Source organism: Euphorbia lathyris, chromosome 10 (assembly GCF_963576675.1).
Source record: "Euphorbia lathyris chromosome 10, ddEupLath1.1, whole genome shotgun sequence".
Classification (NCBI taxonomy): Eukaryota; Viridiplantae; Streptophyta; class Magnoliopsida; order Malpighiales; family Euphorbiaceae; genus Euphorbia; species Euphorbia lathyris.
In genome coordinates this window covers 36,983,175-37,008,579 of record NC_088919.1, presented here as the reverse complement: position 1 = coordinate 37,008,579, position 25,405 = coordinate 36,983,175, and the positions used below count along the sequence as shown (strand labels likewise).

The 25,405-nt window shown below is 36.1% G+C and overlaps 2 protein-coding genes across 6 annotated transcripts in view; one reads left to right on the top strand and one right to left on the bottom strand.

Moving 5' to 3' along the window:
- Positions 1-1,319: 1,319 nt before the first annotated feature.
- On the bottom strand, positions 1,320-4,610 carry LOC136208257 (putative pentatricopeptide repeat-containing protein At5g52630). Its single transcript, XM_065999057.1, has one exon. It carries the CDS (start codon positions 4,606-4,608, stop codon positions 2,632-2,634), a length of 1,977 nt encoding a protein of 658 aa, XP_065855129.1. The 5' UTR covers positions 4,609-4,610; the 3' UTR covers positions 1,320-2,631.
- A 3,395-nt stretch (positions 4,611-8,005) lies between these two features.
- The window catches only part of LOC136208666 (uncharacterized), a 29,492-nt gene continuing 12,092 nt past the window's right edge, over positions 8,006-25,405 (top strand). For 2 of the 5 annotated variants that reach the window (XM_065999765.1, XM_065999763.1), the window contains exons 1-13: positions 8,006-8,457; positions 8,533-8,743; positions 8,867-8,948; positions 9,763-10,036; positions 10,464-10,566; positions 10,654-10,790; positions 12,000-12,173; positions 13,046-13,248; positions 13,357-13,500; positions 13,590-13,678; positions 15,938-16,082; positions 16,239-16,282; positions 25,029-25,084. In XM_065999765.1, coding sequence (XP_065855837.1) covers positions 8,179-8,457; positions 8,533-8,743; positions 8,867-8,948; positions 9,763-10,036; positions 10,464-10,566; positions 10,654-10,790; positions 12,000-12,173; positions 13,046-13,248; positions 13,357-13,500; positions 13,590-13,678; positions 15,938-16,082; positions 16,239-16,282; positions 25,029-25,084 — 1,941 coding nt within the window. In that variant the 5' untranslated portion in view covers positions 8,006-8,178. Of the gene's footprint in view, positions 8,458-8,532; positions 8,744-8,866; positions 8,949-9,762; positions 10,037-10,463; positions 10,567-10,646; positions 10,791-11,999; positions 12,174-13,045; positions 13,249-13,356; positions 13,501-13,589; positions 13,679-15,937; positions 16,083-16,238; positions 16,283-25,028; positions 25,085-25,405 lie in introns of those variants that run through there. The other 3 variants (XM_065999762.1, XM_065999761.1, XM_065999764.1) reach the window with 2 other exon arrangements.

Below are 25,405 nucleotides of genomic sequence, written 5' to 3'. Positions count from 1 at the left end.
GGAAAATTTTCTAGACAGCCACTCCCACCTTTCCCATCTCATCACCTCTTATTCAATCAGGTATTATGGGGTCTTATAGCTAAGCAATAAACTTCAAACGTTACCTACACTTTCTAATATAAACATCAATATAAGGGACCTGTAAAGCTACAAAAAATGGAGGAAATCTTCGTGAAATTATGCATATAAGAGAAGGGAGATATCAGTCACTTGAAGAATGTTTGGTGTAAGGGGCTGTATGTGATGTTTTTAGAGAGTTGAGGGGGTTGAGAGGTTGTCCCCTAAGTTGAGGGGGTTGAGAGGTTGTCCCCTAAGTTGAGGCTGTATATCATTTATTTCAAGTTATGTAAGATAATAAAATTTTATATTTTATTATCTTGTAAATTAAATTTTTAATTTATTTTTTAGGACTTAAACTATTAGATATTTATCCGAATCACCGAAAAATTATATTGGATTGGACCGGAACTGAATCTCCGAATTCCCGAACTGGACTGGACTGAAATTTTGGGGCAATTCAATTCTGGAGATTTATTCTTTCAATCCAATCCTGGAGATTTCATTTTATTAATCTCCGAATTTCAATCCAATACTGGAGATTCATGAATCCCCGACTTGGACCGAACTGTGCCCAGCCCTACACCAGATCAAGCTAATAAGCTTTAACATATGTAGCAACCAGAAGCTTTAGAATAAAGCTTAACCAACTAGACACGTGAACCAATGGGCATTTCGAACTTCAAAGATATGTTCCTATTTCTAAGAACACGTCGTATATTACATAATGGTTAAAAGAGAAAGAGGCCGAAGCCAATCAGTGGCTTACATGTGGAAAGACACCTAACCTCAGGTATGTGGACAAATCTATAAATACCCTCAAGACAAACATCATAAGGTGCATATTCATTCTCTCAATTACATACTGCTTTCAAGTTATCACACTTCAGTAAAATTACACTAAGCATCAGAGAGGGGACACCAAACTCCGACCCCTCCCTATTCAGGTCTTCTCAAGCCTGATCGTGAGTATTATTCGTATCTGAAGACATCATATATGAAAGAGTTTATATAACATTAAAGGTCCAATATGAAATGCCACGTAGAATCTCATTAGTGATAGTAACTCTAAATAATCTTCAGACAAATAACCATAAGTTATCTTGATTATTAATTGTGAAGCTACTGTATATTTTCATTTGCATAATTCCATTTATTCCATAGCATATAAATTAGTTACATGTATATTCTCAATAAAACTTTCCACACTAAATTGAGATAATTTTAAAATAAAGTAAGCTGTATATCAGAAAGAATTTGAAACATACATTTTCCATAGAAAGATAAAATTTTCAAACTTAGGCCCGTTTGTTTGGGGGAAAATATTTTTCAAGAAAATATTTTTCCAATTTTCCAGTGTTTGTTTGGACAGGAAAATAAGTCAAAGGAAAATAATTGGTAAGTCAATAAAAAAGGAAGGAAGAAATACATTTTCCCCAAAACATACGCGTTTAGAGAAAAATGGGAAAAACGTTAAAAAATATAAAAATATAAAAATACAAAAATATGAAATACAAAAAAACATGAATAACGTGAAAACGTTACAAAACACGAGAATATGAAAAAACCCCGCAAAAACCGTGAAAAAGTGAACAAACGTGAAAAACACAAAAAACGCAAAAAAAAGAAGTAAACAATTGAAAAAGCACAAAACATGAAGAATGCGAAAAAATGAAAAAACACGAATTATACAAAAACGTGCAAAATACAAAAAACACGAAAACGTGAAAAAATACGAAAAACGCAAAAAATGCTATAAATGAAAAACGCGATAAACATGAAAAGACAAAAAAATGCAAACAAAACACGAAAACGTGAAAAATACGAAAAACACGAAAAAAACGTGAATAACATGAAAAAGTAACAAAATGCGAAAAATAAAAAAATGCGAAAAAAAAGAAAACGGGAAAAAGGGAAATACCGAAAAACTAAATGTGAAAACACGAAAAAATGACAAAAAAACACAATAACGTTAATAACACGAGAAAATGCACAAAAAATGCCGAAAATGTGAAAAAACGTTTTTCGTGTTTTTTAACATTAATATTTTTCGTGTTTTCCCATTTTTTTTCCATGTTTTTAATATTTTTTTACTTTTCGTGATTTTCGTATTTTTTAACAAATTTTCACTTTTTTTTTTGTGTTTTTTCACGTTTTTAGTGGTTGGAAAATATTTTCCAGTGTTCACAGAAAAATATTTTCGAGTGTTGTTGCCAAACACAGGAAAATATTTTATTTTCCTGCACAATATTTTCCCTCCATAAAATTTTCCAAAACACAATATTTTCCCCCAAACAAACGGGGCCTTAATTTTAAAATTCACTTCAAAATCTAACAAGTGTACTCAATGATGGGTATGCAAATCACTTGGCTTGGATAGAGAAAGAGGAAGCTGAAGCAATCATAAAACAGGCCTTATCTTAGAATCTTCTTCTAACCATGTTGAACAATGAGGGGATGCAATATGTGGAAGTGAAAAAGAAACCTTCTTTCCTGTTCCCCTGCCAATTTCTAGTATATCATAATCAGATAGATAAAGTTGTAGTCAGGCTAAACAAAACTCTCTTATTTCAGTCACCAATAGTCCCCACATGAGCATTTCCCATCTTCAAATCGATGAAACCTGTTATTATCTCTCAAAATTATTACTCTTCTACAACACTGGGACATGAACTTGATTGCAGTATGGCAATCGCCACACACGCGCAAGTTCTTCATAACCCTTATTGGTCTGTCATTAGGGATGGCAATGAGCCCATATGCAATGGCTAGTCTTTCACTGTGATACCGAATTGTTTGCCTTTTCTCTTCGCCATCCACTTTTTGCAGAACAAAACTCGTGTCCGCGACATAACCTGCTCTCACCATATCCTCTTCTAGTTCCTCCAACTTTTGATAAATTTCTCTGATTTTCTCATGAGATCTATCACCTGCAGCAAATGTATGAACTTTGTTACTTTCCTCAATCCAGCTCAACCCTGTCTCCTTTTTTACACCTTGGTCCCTAAGCATCTTTCTAGCTTTGGCTGCGTCCTCATATCTTCCAGCAGCTGCATAAGCATTAGATAACATCACACTCATGCCAGAACTTACAGTACCCAATTCAAAGAGCTTATCGGCTGCATAAGCTGCCAACTCGGTGTCTCCATGAAGGCGGCAGCCTGTTAAAAAAGCTCCCCATACCGATTCTGTTGGTTCTGTGGGCATGCCTTTAATAACTTCAAGGGCTTTCTGCAATTTCCCAGCCCGGCCAAGCAAGTCCACCAAGGTAGCATAATGCTGAGCCCCTGGCTCAATTCCATACTCCTTCATAAGCTCGAAATATTGTTGTCCTTTATCAATTAACCCAGCATGACTGCAAGCATATAGCAAAGATAAAAACGTGATGTAATTTGGTCTCATTGCAGCATTTTTCATTTTCTCAAACCAACCCAATGCTTCTTCTGTTCGTGCGTGTCGAGCACAAGCAATCAATATAGCATTCCACATCCCTAGATTCTTAATGGGCACCTCATCAAAAACTCTGGAAGCTTCTTCAATGACACCACAACTTGAATACAAAGAAATCAAAGAACTACCAACAAAACTTGATGAATCATAGCTTGTTTTCAAGCACAGCCCATGTATCTGCCTCCCTAGTTCAAGGGATGTCGAATTACCACACACCCTAATAACACTCGAAAATGTAAAATCATTAACATCTAATTCCTGCAACAAAGCTTCTTTAAAGAGCCTTAAAGCCTCCTCATTTTCACCTATCTGAGCATATCCATAAATCATCCCACTCCAAGAAACCACATTCCTTTCAGGCATTTGATCAAACACCTTCCTCGCATCACTTATTTCCCCACACTTTGAATACATATCGATCATAGAACTCGCCACAAACACGTCAAAATCAAAAGCAATTTTAATCACGAAACCATGAACAGACTTCCCAATATCAGACCTACCCAAAATTGCAGAAGCTTTAAAAGCACTGGGCAATATGTGGTCATCAGGCCGAATATTGTTAATAAGCATTTTACGAAAATATTCAATGGCAAGACCAGGCAGCTCATTTTGCGCTAAAGAAGATATAACAGAGCTCCAAGTAGTGGCAGATTTTTCTTGAGATTCCTGAAAAACTTTGAGAGAAAGAAGAGGCAATTGGTTCTTTGAATAGAAATTGATGAGATTGTGAAAGATAAGAGGGATTCCATGGAACCCTGATTTAATGATGTGAGCATGAAGTCGTAGACCATTTAGAAGGGATCTAGTGCGGGTCTGAGATAGAAGAAGATCGCAAATGTATCTATATTTCTCTTCAAAAGAGAATTGGCTTGGTGAGCTGAGTGGGTGCTTAGAGTTATGGTTGAAGGAAGATGATTGATTGAAAGGGTTTTGTTGGGGTTTTATCGCTCGATCAGACTCGGGCTCGATCACAAGTTTCTTTATGATCCTTGAGAGACTTGCTTTTGATGTCTCTAGGGTTCTTTGGGGAGCTTGGTGAATCATGCGAGAGCGAATTTTGCAGTTCCTGCCTATGGAGATTTGGCGGGAGAAAGACATCCAGTTTTAATGGAGCAAGACTAAAACGATGTCGTTTCAGCGCAACTTTGTTTCCAGCGCATTCTTTTGTTCTCTAATGCCCTAACTTCTCCCACTGAAGTCAACATTTAGCCATTGTATGAAAGAAAGGGAGTTAATGGAACTAAATTAGAGTAACGGATGGTTAAATTTAGAGGTGGCAAAATGACACACGACCCGATTACACGACACGAACACGACACGGATTTTTAATGTTAGTGTTGAGCTAAATAGGTAATAGGTCATTTTTGGGTTGACACGAAACTGACACGCTAATTTTTGGGTTGGGTTAGTGTTGATAAGTGAACCCGAAAACGACACGAAATGACACGGATATTGAAAATTATTGTTATATTCTCTAGTGTTTTTTTTATGTCACTTTATTAATAAAGATAATAAAATTATAATTATTAATTGCAAATATTGATTTGAATTTTCTAAATTGTTATAAACACATTACATGACCCTCTAACATGGTATTATCGAACTTTTCGATAATTATTGTTAACATACTAATCTAAAAATGATATAAAATGTTTAAAAACAGTACCATATCTTCTTATATTTTTAAGAGTTATTATTAATATATATGCATAACAAAATTACATGTAACCCGAAAACACGACACGAAATCGACACTAACCCGAACAGGTTAACACGACTTTGACACGAAAGTTTTTGGGTTGGGTTTGGGTTTACTCTTTTTGACACGAACCCGAAATGACACGACACGAACACGACTCGAACACGATAATTGCCAGGTCTAGTTAAATTCCATATTAATTTTGTTTATGTGTTGTTTTTTTTTTTTTTTTTAAAGTAAATAAAAGTTAATAGAATATTTCCTTTAATTTTCAAATTTGGGATTAATAGAAGGGGAGAATTACTAAACTAGTCCATTTTAGGAGTTAGTTTACATTTCTAGCAGTTTTAAAAAAAATTTCAAAACTAACATATTTCAACAAATTCTTCCATCTTTGCATTCGTCATTAATGAATGAACTTCATCTCTCTAACACTCCGCTCTCTCTAACCTAACACCCCGCTCTCTCTCTCTCTCACTTACCGACGTTTCATTGCGCGAATCCGATGATTTCCTTCGGCGAATCTCTCTAACTTCGAGTGGACCTGGCGAGAACGCGAAGCTCAGAGAACGAATCGGATTTAGAAGGAAGGACGAAAAAGAGGGTAAATAACTTGATTTTACTTATGGGTTTTATTATTGTATGTACATTTGCTGGGTTCTTGTATTGTATGTATATTTGCTGGGTTTGAGAAGGAATCTTTCGTTTTGCTTACTTCTTCTGGTGTTAGGGTTCATTTGGGTTTGCAGTTCCATTCCTTGTTAAACATCTTCTATTTTCGTGCATATATTTGTCGATATCAATCGATATCCTATCTGCAATTGGTAAGTGTTTGGTCGATATGTGTCAATATCACATAGATATCGAGAACCTAATTGTCGATATCCATGTGATACCGACAACCTAATTGTCGATATCACATAGATATCGAGAACCTAATTGTCGATGTCACATATATACCGACAACCTAATTGTCCACTATATTTCATAGAAGAGCAAGAGACGTTTTTAAATGCAGTTATTTAATGATGACTTTGGATAGAAGTTCAATAGTCTTTTTCGAATATCAATCTATCATTAAAGTTTTGTGTTGGCTGTTGAGATTCCCCATGAACATTTTGGTGTTTTCTTCTATAAATATACGATTTGTCTGTTCATTTATTCTAGTAACTTTCATTTTTCCCTTTAGAATTTAAGATGGAGAGAGGATCAACTTCTGCGTCTCAAGCACCACCTTCTTCGCCACCTCCACCACCAGTTTTTCTTCATGAGTTTGATAAACTCATTTCTGATTTTCATGGTTCCTTCCATATTTTGTCTGTGAATCAATGACTGACTATCTTGAGTCAGTTGAGGATAAAAAGAGAAGATTGAAGAAAGAAGTGAAGTCTCTCAAAAGGCTGTTGGAGAAAGCTAAGAAGGACTTTGCTGATGCAATATTTAATTTATGTATTTTAGTTTTTTATATTTATGTTTTTTTTATTTTGTGATGTTTTTTTATTAATATAAAAAATATTATTATCAATTTGAATCTTATTATAATAGTATTTTTTTATTTACAATATGGTTTAGAACACAAAATATATTATTTGGAACATACACGATAAATTTCAGAACATCATCATTATAGTACTTTTGTAAGTAAAATCTGTAAAAATAAAAAACAAAAAAATGAAATCATCAAGATAGTGTACCATATAAGAAAATATTTATGTTTCACCTTCTTACATAGAAAAAAAGAAATCTGTGACAATAAATTGTATGTTCCAAAGATTAAACCGTATGTTGTGTGCATTGCCATATGTATGTCATGTGAGGTTGCATCAACATTCAATGAAGCGTAAATTCTCTCTCTTAATGTTTGATAATCAGTTGACGTTGAAAAATGGAGCACCTTCGATTGACCACCGACGTATATCATTGTGTCCATGAGCCCCTCTTTTTTCCATTCTCCATCCTAAGAAAGCATACACAAACAAGAATTCGGGATGGACATATTTCTGCATTTCATAAACAATAAACTATATATTATTTGTAACTTAAAGAAAGCTATCGAAACATATCAATAGATATAGACATTTGAGACTATAACTTCGGTCGATATATGTCGATATCGACAAATATCAACATTGAAGACTACAACTTCGGTCGATATATGTCGATATTGTATTTGATATCGACAAATATCGACATCGAAGACTATAACCTCGGTTGATATATGTCGATATCAAATACAATATCGACATATATCGACCAATATCGATACGATGTAATATCATCATATCTGTCGATATTTATCAGAAATTGACAGATATCGACACTGTTAGGGAAAAATCTGAAACTGATGTTCCAACCAAAATGTATTTTTAGACAACAATGCCATTGTTTTTGGAGTTCGCACGACCAGGAAAAACATGAAAAAGGAAGAGAAACAATATACATTGGGTTGTAGAGAAACAAACTGCTAGATCTTAACGATGAATGAACTAAGCTTTAAATCTTTTCAATGAAACTAAAAATCAATGAAAAACTTACATGATTGTAGAAATCTTGTTATATGAACTGTGAGTTGGATTGATTATTGTAGTATTCGCAGTCGTTCTGTAGATTGTTTTGTTCTTTAGAGAGAGAGGGGAAAGACACAAAGTTGAGCCCGAAATGTAAACTAACCCCTTTTAGGGGGGCTAGTTGAGTAATTCTCCCTGATAGAAGTAACATAAATTTTATTAAACTCCCAAACGAATTAATTTAACTCTCGTTGCATTCTATAAAAACTGCAAACAAAGTTAATTTTTAATTTCATTCCCATCCTTCCCTTTTCATTCCATTACTTTCGTTTTAACTCTCCTACCATTGACCTCTAAACTCCCAAAACAAAGGGCTTAATAGTTCTCAATCTCCAACTTTTGATAGTTCAAACTTCAAAGTCACTCTAAACTGGGTTAGAGCTCTTACCTCTGAAGCACTGAATGGAGCAAGAAGAAGCCCAAATGTGGAAATCAGATTCAGAGTCATCAAATTCAGTAGAATCAATGGTTTCGGTGACTATTGGCAGAGCTATAACCACTCTGCTCGCCTCTCGCGCCAAAAGGCTTCGCGACTCCATTTCTCGGTTCTCTCCGGACTCTAACAAAAGACCTTCTCTTGGTTCCTTAGAGGATTCTCTATGGTTTCTGCACAAGTTTGTTAAAGACGCAGCTGAGAGAGACCAGAAATTGGATGAAATCCTCATTCCCATCATTCAACATGTACTGCTCATACTTTCATAATTTGTGGTTTTTCTTTTATTAATATGGGGGAAATGCTAATTTTATGAATTTTAGTCATTGAGGACCAAAGACTCGAAGCATTATGGCCAAGGTATGATACTTATAAATTGGCTGTTTCAAGATGAATTTCTTTTCCAAGCTGTCGCCAGAAATCTTGCTGACATCATTGCAAGAAAAGATGATCGCTATATAGCTCTTGGTTGGTGTATTCTTATACTTAACATGGTGGAGTATGAGAGTTTTATGGATCAATACAGTCTAAATGGTAAAGAGAAACTTTCTACTATTCTCTCTTTCAATGTTAACAATTTTTTCCGTTTTTGCTCTGAACTTTTGTATTATATGATGATTGCTGTGATTGCTAAATTGTTTCCCCCTCCTTTGCCAGGAATAAGGGACAATTACAATTCCTTGTTGAAGATCCTTTGTCCATATGTCCCTAAATTGTCACGCATAGTATGCGAGGGAAGGTAGATATGTCTTTTCTTGTTGACTAAACTGTTAATTTGTGCTGGCACTTTATGAATTTATTGCAGATGTACAGAAGGCTCACTAGTGGCTATCCATGCAATTTGATTTATAGAATAGAATTTTTTTAATCAGTGGCTGGACTAGTTGTGTTTCCTTTGGTTATGTTGTACTTGTTTTAGGTAACGTGAGTTACAGTGGGGCATGATGGATGCTTGGTTTAATGAATTTTTTTTTGATTGTGCTATAAATTTCATTTTTAACTTTTTTATGCTTTTCAAATCCTTAATACATAGTTTTTACCATCTATCTGTCTAAGTGCTGAATTCGCTAGCTGGGTGACATCATATTTTTAGACTGATCTGTTTCAGAAGATTAAAAATTTATCATTATGAAACACTAATCTACAATTTTTTGGATGTGCAATGCTGAATACTTAAAGAATGGGTAATATTAGATATATCTATACTGATAGCCGTGTAGCTAATCTTCGGTGTTTACATTGATGAGTTGCTTGCATATACTCATGCTAACTTCATGAAGAAGACATTTAATCAGTTGAATGCAGGAAAATGCATATCTTGAGAAATACGTTAACTGTTGATGTTAGCATTTCTACAAAATCTGATTTCTGTTAAATGCGACAGTTGATTCGGTAGGATGTGCATTTGCGACTTGGTTCTACATGATTGTCAATATTTATATGTTGTAGTGTGTCTATAAATGTGGCTCATTTGCTTCTTAAGTTTCGAGGAAATTCACAACACTTTCACATGAAGCTGAACTCGTATTCAATTTGACCAGTTCTATTTGTAGCACTCTGCAGGAAGGATTCGAGTTGCCCTCTCGCCTATCAGTATCAGCTGCTGATTGTATCATATCTATCAGTGAGGCACTAACAAAAAAGGCTGAGGTTTTGAGTCGGAAACCAAAATCATTGGAGTCAAACTCATTAAATAAGTCTATTAGTCCTTTCCATGCTGCAGTTGGAGAGCAGAAAGTGAAACCAGCTTGTACATCACTAGATGGTTCAAACTTGCTTTGGAACTTGATTGAGGAATTAGCAACTCTAACGCAGAGACTCTTTGCCGTATGTTCTCCACTAAGAAATCATGGACTGTGTTGTTTTATTCTCCTATACAGACTTCTAACCAAGTGATGTGTTATTGTGCTTTTTCTGAGTAATTATTCTCCTTTTAGCATAGGTCTCTATATCTGCCATGGGATAACAAAACATTTTTCTAGTCTGCTTGTTGGTGTTGCTGCAATTTTGGCTCTCTTTCCTGATAAATATTTAGTATGATATGAACATAGGTTGATTCAGCTTTTATTTCGTTTTATTCATCAATTCAATTTCCTATTCTCATGTTGGGAACATATTAAACTATTAAAAGTTGGAGTTATCTTTCCCAAATAATTGAATTTCATGCATGGCTCTTTCATTTATTAAAACTTGTATTCTGCCTTTAATGCATTATAAAACTTGTTTTCTGTCTTAATGCATTTGACATGTGCAGTGGAGCAGAAAAAGTAGGCCATTACATGCTAAAGGAGTGGAGCAGGTGCTTAAATGGCTGCAGGAGATAAAAGGGCAGTATAGTTACATTCAAGATGAGGCAGGTCTTATACATAATTTGCACTTCCAACAATTTTACACATCTGTTTATGTCATTGTCATTATCTTTTTCGCTGCAATATAGAAAACAGGTGTGAGCATGCCTAGAACAGGAGCCTTTCTACTCTCTTCTTGTTGGAAGCATTACAGCAATTTGTTGCATTTGGAAGATCATAAATTTTCTCAGCATTGGAAAGAACTGTTAGAACAATACATCTCTGGCATCCAGGTTATGCTTCTAACTTGCTCTATAGTTTCTAGATTTATCTTTATTTGTTTTAACTGGCAATAAAGAATTGTACTTTATCTTAGATTATTTGAATCGTGATTTAGACAATATGACGGGCAACCTTAGGATTAAAGTCCACAAAACTAAGATAAGTTATCATTATGGATACTTGCTAGTAGCAGATAACTATGCATGAAATGGATAAGAATCATTTCTTTTCTTTGTTGATTGGCAAATTGTGCACCAAATTGTTATCCGAGTTCTTGGGATACATAAGCATATCAATGAAGTTTTGGCTTTTCCAACAAGTCTATGTTGTAACCTGAAAAGTGTTTTTAGCTTTCAAGTTGTTTGTATTAAATTAAGAATGATAATGAATCTGTGTTGTAGCCTTTATGTTACTAAACAATTACTTGATGTTTTTTTTAGGATCTTTGCCATTTCGTTTGATTAATTTTGATTTCGAGTTGGACTTTCAAAATCTTTTTTAACTTTAAGAAATGTTGGATATTACATATATTACAGAGAGAGAAACATCTGTCTCTCGTCTTATATTACATGTTTTTCTTTTAATAGTGCTGGAGGTTTGAAGAATTAGAACTTCTCTTTGCTTTTCCTCAGAATGTGCTTTCATTTATGATGACATTGTTTGTTTGTTTGTTTTTTTTTTTTTTTTGCCAATGGAAATTCTATGCTGCACCATAAGTATTTTTTTATACGGGGTATTTCAGAAAAGGTAACATGTGAACGCCTGTTTTCAAATTTGAAAATATGTTTGGTTATTTCTTAAAGTTTTATCTATATGCTATGAGATGGGAGGTCTTGACTGACTGGTTAAGTATCTTTTTAGTTTGAGGGGATATGGTTATTGCAAGTTAATTGTCTAGGTAATAAACATCTAACAAATATCTTTTTTTTTCTACATGATTTAGGTAAGGGCATTGCATAGTTCTAGGTTTATTTTGAAATGTCCAGTTTAGGTGTAAATTGTTGAGATACCCTGCCTTTTCATGGTCCGTGTGCAAAGGGGATTGGGGAGCTTGTTTGATTTAATAGTAGCAAATGGACTTATTTCTTTTGCTTCTTTGGTATAAACACTGTACTTTCTCCAAGTTACCATGCATTTGTGTTTTCTTTTGCTCAACTTTTTTTCTGTTCTCCAAACAATCTAGTATTTAAGGTGTTGATCAAGTACAAATGCATTTGCAGTATTATATAGAGAGCCAAGCAGAGGGCCAGATAGAGAACAAGAATGCTGGTGTGGAGACTATCAAGTTTTTCCTCAACTGTTTATGCCTACTATTGGGACGTTTGGGCAGCAATAAATTTGAAAGCACAGTGTCAGAATATGGTATGCAGATATCACGTATACTTTTATCACAGGTATACATCCTTGTGAACACAAAAAAGCTAGTAATAGTATAGAACTTCACTATATATTTGTTGAATGCCTTGACTAGTTCATTTACATATAATATGCAACTACTGCTCTAGATCTTTCCAATAAATTGTTTTAGACTGTAACTTTGAGCTGGATGAGGCCGAACAGAATAACTAATCCTAGTAGAGATTTTTTCAAAAAAAAAAAAAAAGAAAAAGAAAAAAGAATCCTAGTAGAGATTGATTGGTGTTTAGGTTATTGAGTTCTACAGGTTGTGGTGGTTGTTGCCACCTGTAATCGTAGCTATATCGTGTGTGAACAAGGGTTTAGGATATATAACAGTAAAAAAGCCATACATGTGACTGGATAAATTTTGCGTATATGTTTGCAAGATAAACAACCTAATATTGTACTCTTGCGAGGTCAATAGCTTGGCAAGACTTAGAAATTTTGTATGTAAAATAAGTTAGAAATAATTTATGAGGACTCCACATTGTTTATAATTTTTCCTGTGAATTCTAGTATTCTTTTGAAAAATTTGATGTAGGATGAATATTCGATATATTTCCCCATGTGATGTGACCATGATATATTAAGTGACAGGTTGTTTATCAGATTTTGAAAGCTGTTTCATAATCTTTACAAATTTTTGAAAGTCAAACATCATGCATATTTCAGATGGCTGAATGATTATATAATTTGTATTCTATTTGTTGTATCAATGTTGCAGTTGCATAATTATTTACTTGTCGACTCTTTTACGTACAAATATTAGTTTTTCTGTATATCTATCTGTAAAACCTAATACTATCTTCTAGTTTAGATATAACTGTTTTTTTTTCTTACATTCTTATATTTTCTTTTTTGACTGAAGCTTCGGTGTGCCGATGAGGATGTGATAGATGGGGCTGTTAGCATATTTAAGGAAGTTATATTTAAACCAAATTGTTCATCTGGAAATCACCATGCAGACGACAGACAAATCGATACTGTATTACCTTTGTTGCTTAGCCTTCTAGATGAGCAGGATGGCATAGCTAGAGCTGCTGTTATGCTCGTATCAGAATATTGCTCCATGTATTCTTTCTATTCTGTGCACTTAGAAATACTTGATAGCTTAACTTAAATTCTATGTTATATTTCTGGGGAGTTCAAACTTGACTTGAATAGTAAATGTTTTATCAGAAGTGCAAACAATAGTTGTCTGAAAGAAGTTCTCAAACGCCTTGCTACTGGAAATGCTCAGCAGAGAAGGAATGCTATTGATGTGGTAGCACAGCTGGTTCACATGTCATCAACCTCAGCAAACAAGCTTCCCCATTTGGCATGGTATAAGAGCTAACTAAAGTGTTTCATGCTTTTCCTTTTACTTTCACATTTTTGTCTTTTCCAACACTTTAATGATATGATGATTGCAGGCAAGATATAGCAAACCACTTGCTAGAGTGCCTCAATGATGAACAAATAGCAATCTGTCAACAAGCATCTGACTTGCTTTCAGTAATAGGTTAGTCCTGACAGTTTCCTTTTCCGCTCCAGTTAAATTAGTACACATAAAATATTATTCATGAATTTAAATAGTTTAGAGAAAAGCCATGCTATTGAAGCGGACTATTTGTTTATGGATACGATAGTCAATATTCAGTCATTGCCTTATTGGCTTATCTGAAGAGAAAATTGTCAGGATTACTATATTTTCAGAAATTCTTATGTTGATTAGTTATTGGACTTTGGAAGGCCCATTTTGTTTTTCTTTGTGAGATGAAAGCATGTGTCACAATAAAGCTTAATACCATATGGTAGTGGCAGTAATTCTTTTGTGCTGAATTGAGGTTTCCTCTGCTGAATAGCATCAATCTGAAAACTTCAGGAGACTTTTGTTAGAGAAAATCAGAGCTTGGATTAGCTCTTGAATTAAAACTTTCCCCCTTCATTGTTTTTCGAAGAACCACTTGTTTTAAGAGTTTATACTGGAAATTCCAAGAATAATTTACTATTTCTAACACCTTTGCCTTTTAATCTTGAAGCACCAAGCATGTATGAGCACAGGTGTGCTGTATACCTTGTGTTAAAATTTAATAAATAAATTGGGGTTGTTAGAATTCAAAGTCTAGAGTTCTTGGTATATAAAGTTGTGATACCATGTGAAAACCATTCGACTTGATGGGTAAAAGTTACAAGAATAATTTTACTATCTCTAACTAATGCTTATATGTGTGTGTGTATATATATATATTTGCATGTGATGTGTCTATTTAAAACAATGATCCTCTACTGTAAAAGATCAGAATCATTTTGCTGTCTTAATAAGCCTCTTTTGCATGTGATGTATCTATTTAAAACAATGATACTCTACTGTAAATGATCAGAATCATTTTTCTGTATTAATTAGCCTCTTTTTCATTCTTGTTATAAGAGCTGTCGAAAAATAACCGAAAACTGAACTGATACTTGAGTAGTAATAGGTTTACTAACCAATAGTTTTTAGGTTTGGGGTTTTTGTTTTTGGAATTCAGTTTTTATAAATGAACCAATTCATTATTTTTTTAAGTTCCTCAAAATTCATACATTATTTACTTATGTTTTTATACTTCCTTTTGTATTCTTAATGATGGATACTTGAGCTTGTATACTGTATACTAATTTAGATTGGGTAAATTACACCTATGGCCACTGAACTTTACCCATTTTCACATTATGGCCACTGAACTTCATTTCTTCCCAGTATGGCCACTGAACTTTACACTTTTTAACACCGGCGGCCACTCAACGCCTCAAAACGACCGTTGACGGCTAAAAATAAAAAATCCAATGCGTTAATAATATTTTAAGGAACTTTAATTCTTGAAAATTTTCGGTTTGAGGTCATTTAGGTGTTGTTTAGTTAGGAGAGAGAAAGTGAATTTTTAGAGAGAGAAAGCTCCAAAAAATGTGATTTTCGAAAATAAAAATGTGGTTTCATGGTAAATATCATTCTGAACAACTTTAATTCTTGAATATTTTCATTTTGAGGTCGTTAACGATCGTCAACGGTAATTTTGAGAAGTTAGTTAAAATTGAGTGGCCATGGGTGTTAAAAAGTGTAATGTTCAGTGGCCATACTAGGAAGAAATGAAGTTTAGTGGCCATAATGTGAAAATTGGTAAAATTCAGTGGCCATGTGTGTAATTTACCCAATTTAGATTCAAAAAAAAAAACATTTTGAACTATCTACTTGAGAAAAATTTGTATTCTAGAATCAAATATTTGTTAAAGGTCAATTAACTAAAAAATAGATGAATTGACCAGAAATTTGAGACCAATGTACTGACTGACCAACCAAATTTGTTAGGGAACTAGTTAACCAACTATTGACACTTGTCACATGGAGAATCTGTGTAGCTAGAGTTGTTGTTTTTAAAGGGGCAGGGTGCTCTTAATAGAGTTAGGATGGTATCGTTCCTTGACTCTTGGCTGTATTAGCTTAGGAGAAGGGGAATCTTTTCCCCAAAAGGAGCTGTGTCTCATAGCTTGTTTCTTTTATATTTTTCTTTTCTCCTTACTGTTCTTCTCCATGACTAGAGAATCAACATAAACTACTCTTTCCATTCATCTGTGTGTTGGTCTATCGGAAACTTTCTAGTGAATTGTAAAGGTTCATATGCATTTATGCTCATATTCATGTTGCATTGCTTATAACTTTTATTACATCTTTTATTGCATTGGTGACTAGAGATTCATGTTTGGATTGGTGTCTAATTGCTTAATTTTCTCTTTTTGTTTGCAGGTCCATCATCAGTTTTGCCTGCATTAATTCACCTTATTTGCTCCTCAGATGGAGTTCAGTTATATGCTAGTTCTTCCTTTATTGCAATGCTCAAATATAATAGCCAGAAACCTGAAGTTATATGTATGGTGCTTGATTGCCTTAGGTATTTATTTCCATCTCTCCACAATAACAATTTAACTTAATGAAAACCGCACAAAACCATTCATTCCACTTTTCTTCAGTTGTGCATATAAATTCTGATTATGAATTATAATAAGATGCATTTTTATCTGTTACTTGTCTTTTCTTCTTTCTGCAGCAACCTCAGCCATAGCCTAGATCATACAGACGAGCAAGGCAAAGGTGCATCTCTCTCTCTCTCTGCTATGACACTATAAAATTGTGAAAACCTCTTATTATTATGAGATTTCTGTACCCCATATTGTATGCCAACTTGATGAGAATTTCTTATAGTTCCTCTTTGCATTTTTTGGTTGTTAAATATTCTGCTATCTAGATAGTAACTAATTTTTAATTATATATCAACACAGAACTTATCAAAGTATATATATAAAACATTATGGAGCATAGGCAAGTTAAACTACTAAACATGTTGATATCAGGTGTCATGGAATCACTTGAACTAAAGTTGAACGTATACTTAAAAGGCCAATTCATATTAATATGTGACATACCCCCACTAGCGAATGCTCATTGGGCTTGAAGCGAACACAGACAGGATTCAAATCCAATCACTTGGTTAAAGAGGCTCAAATACCATGTCATAGAACCAATTGAATTAAAAGCTTAAGCTGATAGTTAAAGGCCTAAGACATATTAATATATGACGTCAGGGATTCTGTGAACTAATACTCCGGTGACCGACAGGATCTTTCAGATGCTTGAGATAAGACATAAAGATGGTTGGAGGGAGGCTATCGATAGCCGACTCCACTATGATGTATAAGTTAGTGATGTATAGGATGGATGGAGTATTAAACAATTTGAGAATAATTGCAGAGAATGTGAGCATGTATCTTGACTATGTGAATATTTAGGCGTATTTATAAGGAATTACCATCCTATGAGTCCTCAGAAGACAGTTTAGACAAGTTGGATTCCACCTGTTTTGGACTTCCTTGATTCTAGGTGAATCTGGTGGAATATGTTCCAAGTAGGATGTGGAGAACTTCCTATTGGTCCACGTGTTAAAGGAAAGGCGATATCCATATTGATTGAATCCGATGACTTCCAGTGCTCTGGGTGTTCTTAGCCGTCTAGGATAGTGACACGTGACTTACATTATTTCTCATGTTATTAGATGTCCTTCCTTGAACGCCAGAAGCTCTTTTAGGGCTTCTTCCATTCGGGAAATGTCTACAAGGCTTTAGTTATTCAATCCTGATGGAAGAAATGAACATGATTTTGTCTTTTGGTGTGCGATCCGTAATTCCCAAATAGTGGATCATTACACAAGATGATGTCATATTTGTGAGTAGGCGTGCAACTGTGTCCTTGATAGGCATCATTCTGACTGCTCTGTTGACTCCACTTGAAGCCTTAGACATGTAAGCGCAATGTTTCAGGCTAAGTAACTTACACATGTAAGCGCAATGTTTCAGGCTAAGTAAGAGTAGGCAGAAGACTTGGCGTTTCTCAAGGTGAGCCGTCGTTTTAATAATTTCTTTCATTTAATGGCAACCTTTTGCTTGTCCATATGCCTATAAAAAGGGTTTTGAGGGGTGCTCATCCTTTCCTTTCCAGATTTCTGCCATTTTCACTTGAGTGAAAGAGCTTTCATTAACAACACTAAGTTTATTCTCCTCTTCGATTCTTCTTTTTGATTTAATGGAATCTTTGAGATGAAAGAATACCCGTAAACCTTCGTCTTCGGGTGAGACTACTTCTTCTTCAAGCGAGAGTGAGAAAATAGTTCCACAAAAAGCCCAGCAAAAGCGGGATCTCGTAAAGGAAAGAAGGTTTGCAGCGGAAAGATCTGGCGCCGGAGCATCCTTTTCTTGGGGCTTTGGTGAGACATCTTCCTGGCTCTGTTCAGCATATTAGTGATGGTTTGCACAAGGATGACAAGGATTTTGTTGGCATTTATACTCGACACTAGTCTTATGGGATGATCTTTCCACTTGCCGGACCTATTGTGGTAGTGCTGGCATAATTCCATCTAATCTGGCTGGGGCCATATTCGAAATCTCCTAATAGCCCCTACCCTCAAGACTTTAATTTTAAAACTAATTGGAATCCATATCGTGTCAAAGAAGAAACCTGGGAAGATCCTCGCTTTTTGACCAAAGAGGAGAGATTCGTGAATGTGATATTGTCTTTTCCCAGCTCCTCGTCGGTTATGGATATGTTGGATTTGATTCACTCCAATATTCCTTGCACGGTGCTTGATGAAAAGGGAGCCTTTCATTTAGAAGCTGAAGATCACTTTAACGAGATCATTGAAGGTAACTTCTTTTTTTTAACTTTATTTTCTGCTTCCTTTGGATGCAGGATTGACTTCTAACCTTGGTGCTTGTGCTCTCATGATAGCAAGACAAAGACATAGACAAGCTGCTATAGATGCTGGACTTGTTCCTCAACCTCATCGACCCTCTAGTTGTTGCAGCTATCATGAAGGGTGTACTGCTTGCTGAAATTCCTACCTCCTCAAGCAGGTCGAGCCCCAAGAAGGTTTCTTTGCATGTGTTAGCTGAGTTTCTCCTAATATTCTACTACAGACAGAGTAAGAGCCCCTAGGCACATTGCTCCCACTTATTCGACTGTTGTGAGATCATCTTCGGGAGCTTCTCCTTGTATGGAGATTTTGGATTCGACCAATGAGGACAATCTTCCCATCTCTCACTTGGTATCATCAAAGGACGTTCCTTTGGTAGTCACATCGATGTCCTTTGGGCATTAGCTGAGCCTGCAAAGGGTAGCTGATCATGATTTCTAACTATGCTCCTACTTCCAACTCCATGTCCTTTTTACTTAGTTCTTTTTATACTTTTAGAGCTAGATGCCCTGAGGCGGAAAGCTTCGAAGCCCATGAAGGAGAGTGAAATTCGCTTGAAGAAGCCTACGGCTGATGCCTTGGGGAAAGCCAAGGCGAAGGAGATTTCTAAGGCCATGGCTAAGGTAGCAGATAAGGCGAAGGCCAAAGTTTTTCTGCTGCCATGTCGGGCTGTGTTGCCTTGCGAAAGGCTGCAGTACATGCCCAAGATTAGCAAAGGAGGATAACCAACGCGTAGTGGATTGCTAAGGCTTCTCGTGCCACTATCTCTGCCTTCCAATGGGATCTTAAGGATGCTTTGGATGATCTGAAGGGAGCAAAATCTGCTCTAGATTAAGCTGAGAAGTCGGAGGCGGAGGCTTTAAAAAAAGCTCGGCATGCATCGGTTGGGGGTGCAAGAGGCTGAACTGGTTGTGAAGGAGAGGGATGAACTCATCCAGTCAGCACATGGCCGTTTGAGAGATCGAGATGGTGGAGGAAAGGAAGTTGGTATCCTATCACTCCGGTTATGCCAAAGATGTCAAAAGCAAGCTATATTGCGCCGAGCAGGAACTTGACCAACTCAAGGTGGAGATGATGGGCCTTCGGGTGACAGAAACCGAGGCGAGAATCGTAAAGAAGGATTATGAAGCTCTACGGATGAGGGTCTCTAATCTTGAGAAGGAACGAGAAGTTCATAATCCAAGCTCCAATGCCGATAAGGAGACCGTTGAAGGACCTAGTGGTTCTATTGACGTCTCATTTTCTCAAATACAGTGTGCTGGTTTTGAGAAGTTTAAGGCAGAGGCAACCCGATGTTGATTTCAACTTCTGGGTCAATGTTTACCCTCTGAGTGATAATGCTGATATTGATGAAGATCCGGCGCGGAGGGAATTTCCTGAGCCAAATCTCACTGTAGATGATGAAAACAATGCTGATGTTATTGACTCCCTTTGAGATCGCTTGTGCAGGCAAGTGGTGAATCGCTTGTACGTTATTGACTCCTCTAAAGCGGTGCCAAGACCAATTGCCTGCACAAGCTCCTATCTGTTACAGCTCTATTATCAGTTTGATCATCAGTCTCTCCCTATCTTACAGAAAATGTGTCCGAGTCTTTCCAGGGAATATACTTTGTAATGTGAAGTGTGTCAGTTTTGCTAAACATTATAGAATATTGTATTCCTGTCGCCTAAATAAACGTGTTGAGTCAGTTTTTGGTTTAGACACTGTTGTGTGGGGTCCATGTCCTGTTGTTTCTAAACTTGGTTATCGTTATTTTGTGACTTTTGTGGATGATTTTTCTCGAGTAACATGGCTTTATCCTTTGAAGTACCGATCAAATTTATTTTCTGTGCTTTTCATATTGAGATTAAAACTCAATTTAGTAAAAATATTCGCAGTTTGCGGGGTGACAATGCGAAGCAATACTTATCTAGCAATATTCAGTCTTATCTTTTACATCATGGCATTATTAATCCAACATTATGTGCTGATATGCCTCAGCAAAATGGTGTGGCTGAACGGAATAATCGTCATTTACTTGAAGTCACCCGTGCCATAATGTTTCAAATGCAAATGCAAGTTCCTATAGAGTGTTTTGGATAGATTTTGTTTCCACTACCTGTTACCTCATCAATCATATCCCTTCTTCTTTCCTTCAAGGTCAGATTCCGTACTATATTCTCTTTCTTTCTCAATCCTTGTTTTCTGTTGCTCATATTTTTGGATGTACCTGTTTTGTTCACGATATGCGTCCTCAAGTCTCCAAGCTTGATCCCAAATCTCTAAAGTGTGTCTTTGTGGGATATTCTCGAAGTAAAAAAGGGTACCGTTGTTACTCTCCCGTGGGGTGCTATCTTATTTCTGCCAATGTCACATTCTTTGAAGTACTCCTTTCTTTCATTCATCTCCATCTTCACCAACCTTATCTCCAGATAACACTACTTATGATTTTCTGATATATACTGTAAGTGAACAGGTTATCTCTCGGCCTGTTATTCGTCACGTTTATTCCCGACGTGTGCAGCCTGCAGTTGAGGCACCTGCTCCAAAACCAGACATCAATATTCTCCTGTCTGTTTCGACTCTAGACCCTCCACCTTCATCTGACCTTCCTATTGCCCTTCGGAAAGGTACACGGTCTTGTACTTACCCTCTTTCTTCCTTTGTTTCTTATAATGCCTTATCACCCTCCTCCAAGTGTTTTGTAGCCTTTTTAGATTCCACTATTGTTCCATCACCCATTTTAGAAGCCATGGCTCACCCTGGTTAGCTAGAAGCAATGAAAGAAGAATTGCAGGCACTAGAACAGAATCAGACTTGGGATCTTGTTCCTCTGCCGACACGGAAGAAGCGAATTGGTTGAAAATGGGCTCAAAGCTTGCTTGGTTGCTAAAGGCTATGCTCAGACCTATGGTATTGATTATTTTGATACGTTCTCTCCTGTTGCCAAACTTACTTCTGTTCGCCCGTTCATTTCCTTAGCTGTCACTTACAATTGGGCACTTCACCAACTCGATGTTAAAACTGCCTTTTTGAATGGTGACCTACATGAAGAGGTTTATATGGAGCAACCACCCGGGTTTGTTGCTCAGGGGGGAGTCTGGGAAGGTGTGCAAATTACGAAAGTCTTTGTATGGGTTGAAGCAATCTCCTTGTGCCTGATTTGGAAAATTTAGTGCTGCAGTGATGAAATTCGGCTTATGCCGAAGTGCATACGATCCTTCAGTCTTCTACTTCAATTCTATTTCTGGATGCATCCTCCTGATTGTGTATGTTGATGACATTATAATTACGGGCAATGATGTTGCTCGGATTGAAAAGCCGAAGGAGTTCCTTGGTACTTGCTTCCAGACAAAAGATCTTGGTCCGTTGAAATACTTCTTGGGAATAGAGGTATATCGCAATCGGAAAGGGATTTGCTTAACTCAAAGAAAATATTGCTTAGATGCGTTAAAAGATGTCGGTCTAATTTACGCAAAGACGTGTGATTCTCCAATGCTACCGAATGTGAAGATGAAACCTGGTGATAGTGACTTACTCAAGGAGCCTCAAAAATACCGAATAATTGTTGGCAAGCTGAATTATCTCACAATCACTCGTGCAGACATTTCATTTCCGGTAAGTGCGGTAAGTCAATTCATGTCCTCACCATGGACAATGCATTGGGATGTTGTCATTGATTTCCTGAGGTATCTGAAGGGAGCTCCTGGACGAGGCTTGCTATATCAAAATCATGGACTTTATGTTGCAGAAGGTTTCACCAATGCAGACTATGCCGGGGATCTTTCAGACATGCACTGTACTATTGGGTATTGTGTGTTTGTTGGGGAAAATCTTGTTTCTTGGAAAAGTAAGAAGCAAAATGTAATTTCTAGATCCAGTGCAGAATCTGAATATCGAGCTATGGCACAGACCATATGTGAACTTGTGTGGTTACGTTGTCTACTTGGTGAAATTGGGTTTGTTCAGACAAAACCTATGAAGTTGTATTGTGACAATGAAGCAGCTATTAGAACCGGAAGTCAATTAGCTGATTTGTTTACCAAGGCCTTACCAAGCTGGGCATGATCAATATTTATGCTCCAGGTTGAGGGGGAGTGTTACAACTATAATTAGTGTAACTAGATTATTGATATATTGAGCAGTAATATAGCTCTCTACTTACAGTAATATAGCAACAATATAGCATTCTACTTAGCACTAATATAGGACTCGGACTCCTCTAGTATATATAAATATATATGCTGTAAATCTAATTGTATGAATGAGAGTTTCTTTCCTGTTTGTGCTGTTCTACACCCATTAAGTCCTTCAAGCGGTAGGTGTAAGTACCTACGCACTCGACTACTTAAAACGATCCTTCTCATTGCATTCCCATTTTGCATTGCCTTCACGAGCTTGGGATGCTTTGGTATTTCAGAGTACCAGATCCTCGAGAAAGAATTGCCTATGTTTTACTCTTTTGTCGTGAGCTGGCTATTTTCTCGTAAGTTTCCTTTGCTTTGAAGTAAAAAGTTGACCTTGGGGTGGATGCCCCATTTTCCACTAGTACGATCACTTTAGAAAGATGTTTCTCGCGTAGCAGATCCGGGAGTGGTTCCTTAGGCCCATAGGACACTGGGTAATTCATCTACCCAAGAAGTTCCTCGTGCTTCCAATCTTGTTTTTATCCCATGTATAATGGTGTGGTTCATTGCCCCAGTCATTTCGTTGGTTTGAGGATCAGAGACCGAGGAGAACCGAAGCTTGGTGCACAGTTTTTCACATTAGGTTCTGAATGCCTGGCAGTCGAACTGTTTGCCATTTTTTGTTATTAGCATAGTTGTTAAATCGAGATTCGACTCGTGACTCGAAATCTCATTTTACGAATCGGGACTCGTGAATCGAATCGAATCGAATCGTAAGATTCGGATCAAATTCAAAATGCTATAAAAAAATAAAATATTAATCATATTTAACTTTAAATATTAGTCCAAAAATGCAATTTTAATATCTAAATAGAAATTATATCAAGTTATAAAAGAAAGTAGAGACAGACAGAACATGGAAAATAGAAAGAATAAAGAGTAGAAGAAGATAATAATAAATAAATAGAAAAGAAGAGGGAAGGTTTTGGAATTTGTAGAGTGGAGAGTCATCTAATTGAAACTATTTGTGTTTCATAACTTGTGTATGTTTTTTTTTGTTTTGTTTTTGTAAATTGGATAGTCATCTTCTTCTGCTGTACATTTTTTAGTTGTTAAAAATTGATTTTTTTTAAATGGTGGCCTGAATTGACCGACTCGGGTGACTCGGTGACTCGATGAATCAGCCGAATCGGTAGTGACTCGGCTGATTCATGAAGCTTCCGAGTCGTACCATAGATACGACTCGAATTCTTTATGAATCGAATCGAATCGTACGAATCGACTCGTGACTCGTACGATTCTAACAACTATGGTTATTAGGAACTCGATGATTCGGTTTGATGTGATTGTAGAAACTACTTTGGCTTCGACCGACTTAGTGAAGTGATCAACGACTACCTATGATGTACGGAAACTCATCATGACATGCGTTTCCCCGTTTCGCGCAAATGTGGGAAACGGAAACTCTCGGAAACTGATACGAAATGTTTTGGGGCATGTTTCCGTAATTACCCAAAATATGAAACGCGTTTCTCAGTTTCCCTACTTATTTCGATTAAAATTCTAGAAATTCAAACTTTCTATTTTGCAATTCCTATTCAATCTAAAATTAGGAAAATTGAAATTTCCTATTTGAGAGATAATTCCTTCATTGTATGCTTCGATTTAAAGAACTTACCCATATTTCTTTCTCCTATAATCATTGTTTCTTGAATCTCGATTGAGCTTGGACTTTCTTCATACTGTTCTTCAATCTTGTTTTTTAATGTATTATTATATTTTTAATATTTATAAATATGTCCCTATATTTTTAATATTTGTATGTTTCCCCCACGTTTCCGTTTCCTATGTTTTTCAAAAATTAGGTTTCCCAGTATCCGTTTCGGTTTCAGTTTCTGTTTCCGTGCAACATAGACGGCTACAATCAAATATTTTCTCTGGAATGCTACAGAGAAGGAGCCTACTATGTCAATGCCCCACGTTTCAAATGGCCAGGCCGGGTGAATGACCTTTCTGATTGCAGCGGGGGAGACACATGTAATTTAAAAAAAAAATCTCACGTGTTACATTATTTTTAAATTTTTTTTTTATTCTTTTTCATGTCCGAACACATGTCTTTGATCTATTGCTGATGACTGATAACTTGATACAAATGGGGTAAAGATAATCTGATTCATGGCTGCATAGAATGTTTCGTTAATGATGACTGAAAATTGGCCCAACTTTGGGGGTAAAATTGACCTCACTTTCAATGTTAGGAGCATAATTCTACCATTTGGGTAAAATAGCTCTTGGCTGCCAACATTGGTACTATCTTATCCTTTTTTAATTTGTCTTGAATGTACCAAGGTATTTGGATATTTCTTGCTTTATCCTTGTGTAATTACTAGTATCTCAGTAATTTTTATGTGCATTCTGTTTCAGTGAGTTTCTCCCTAGAAGACAATTGATTTGCATATGAGATAATCATTTCTGAAATTGTTGCAGGATCTAAGGTGGCGATTGAGCGGGTATTCAAGTTAATGCCAGAGTGGTCCAAAAGTGTATGTTTCATGGCTGCTTTTACTTGGATATGATATGATATATCGTAAAATTATTTTGTGATTAACTAGACATAACATTGCAGCTTCACTGGATTGCACTTTCTTTTGCTTACATATGCAACTTTGTCTACATGTGCATTAATGTGCTTGCATCTTGTGTCCCTGTTTCGCTTTTGATGAAAGTGAACTTTATTTCTACCTTTTTATAATTGATTTCTTGAAGCAATAGAATTTTGATTGTATTGTATTTAGAATAAGTCAAACAGTTTCTCTGTGTTTCTTTTAAATGTTTTCTATCATGAAAAGAAATGTAGACATTTT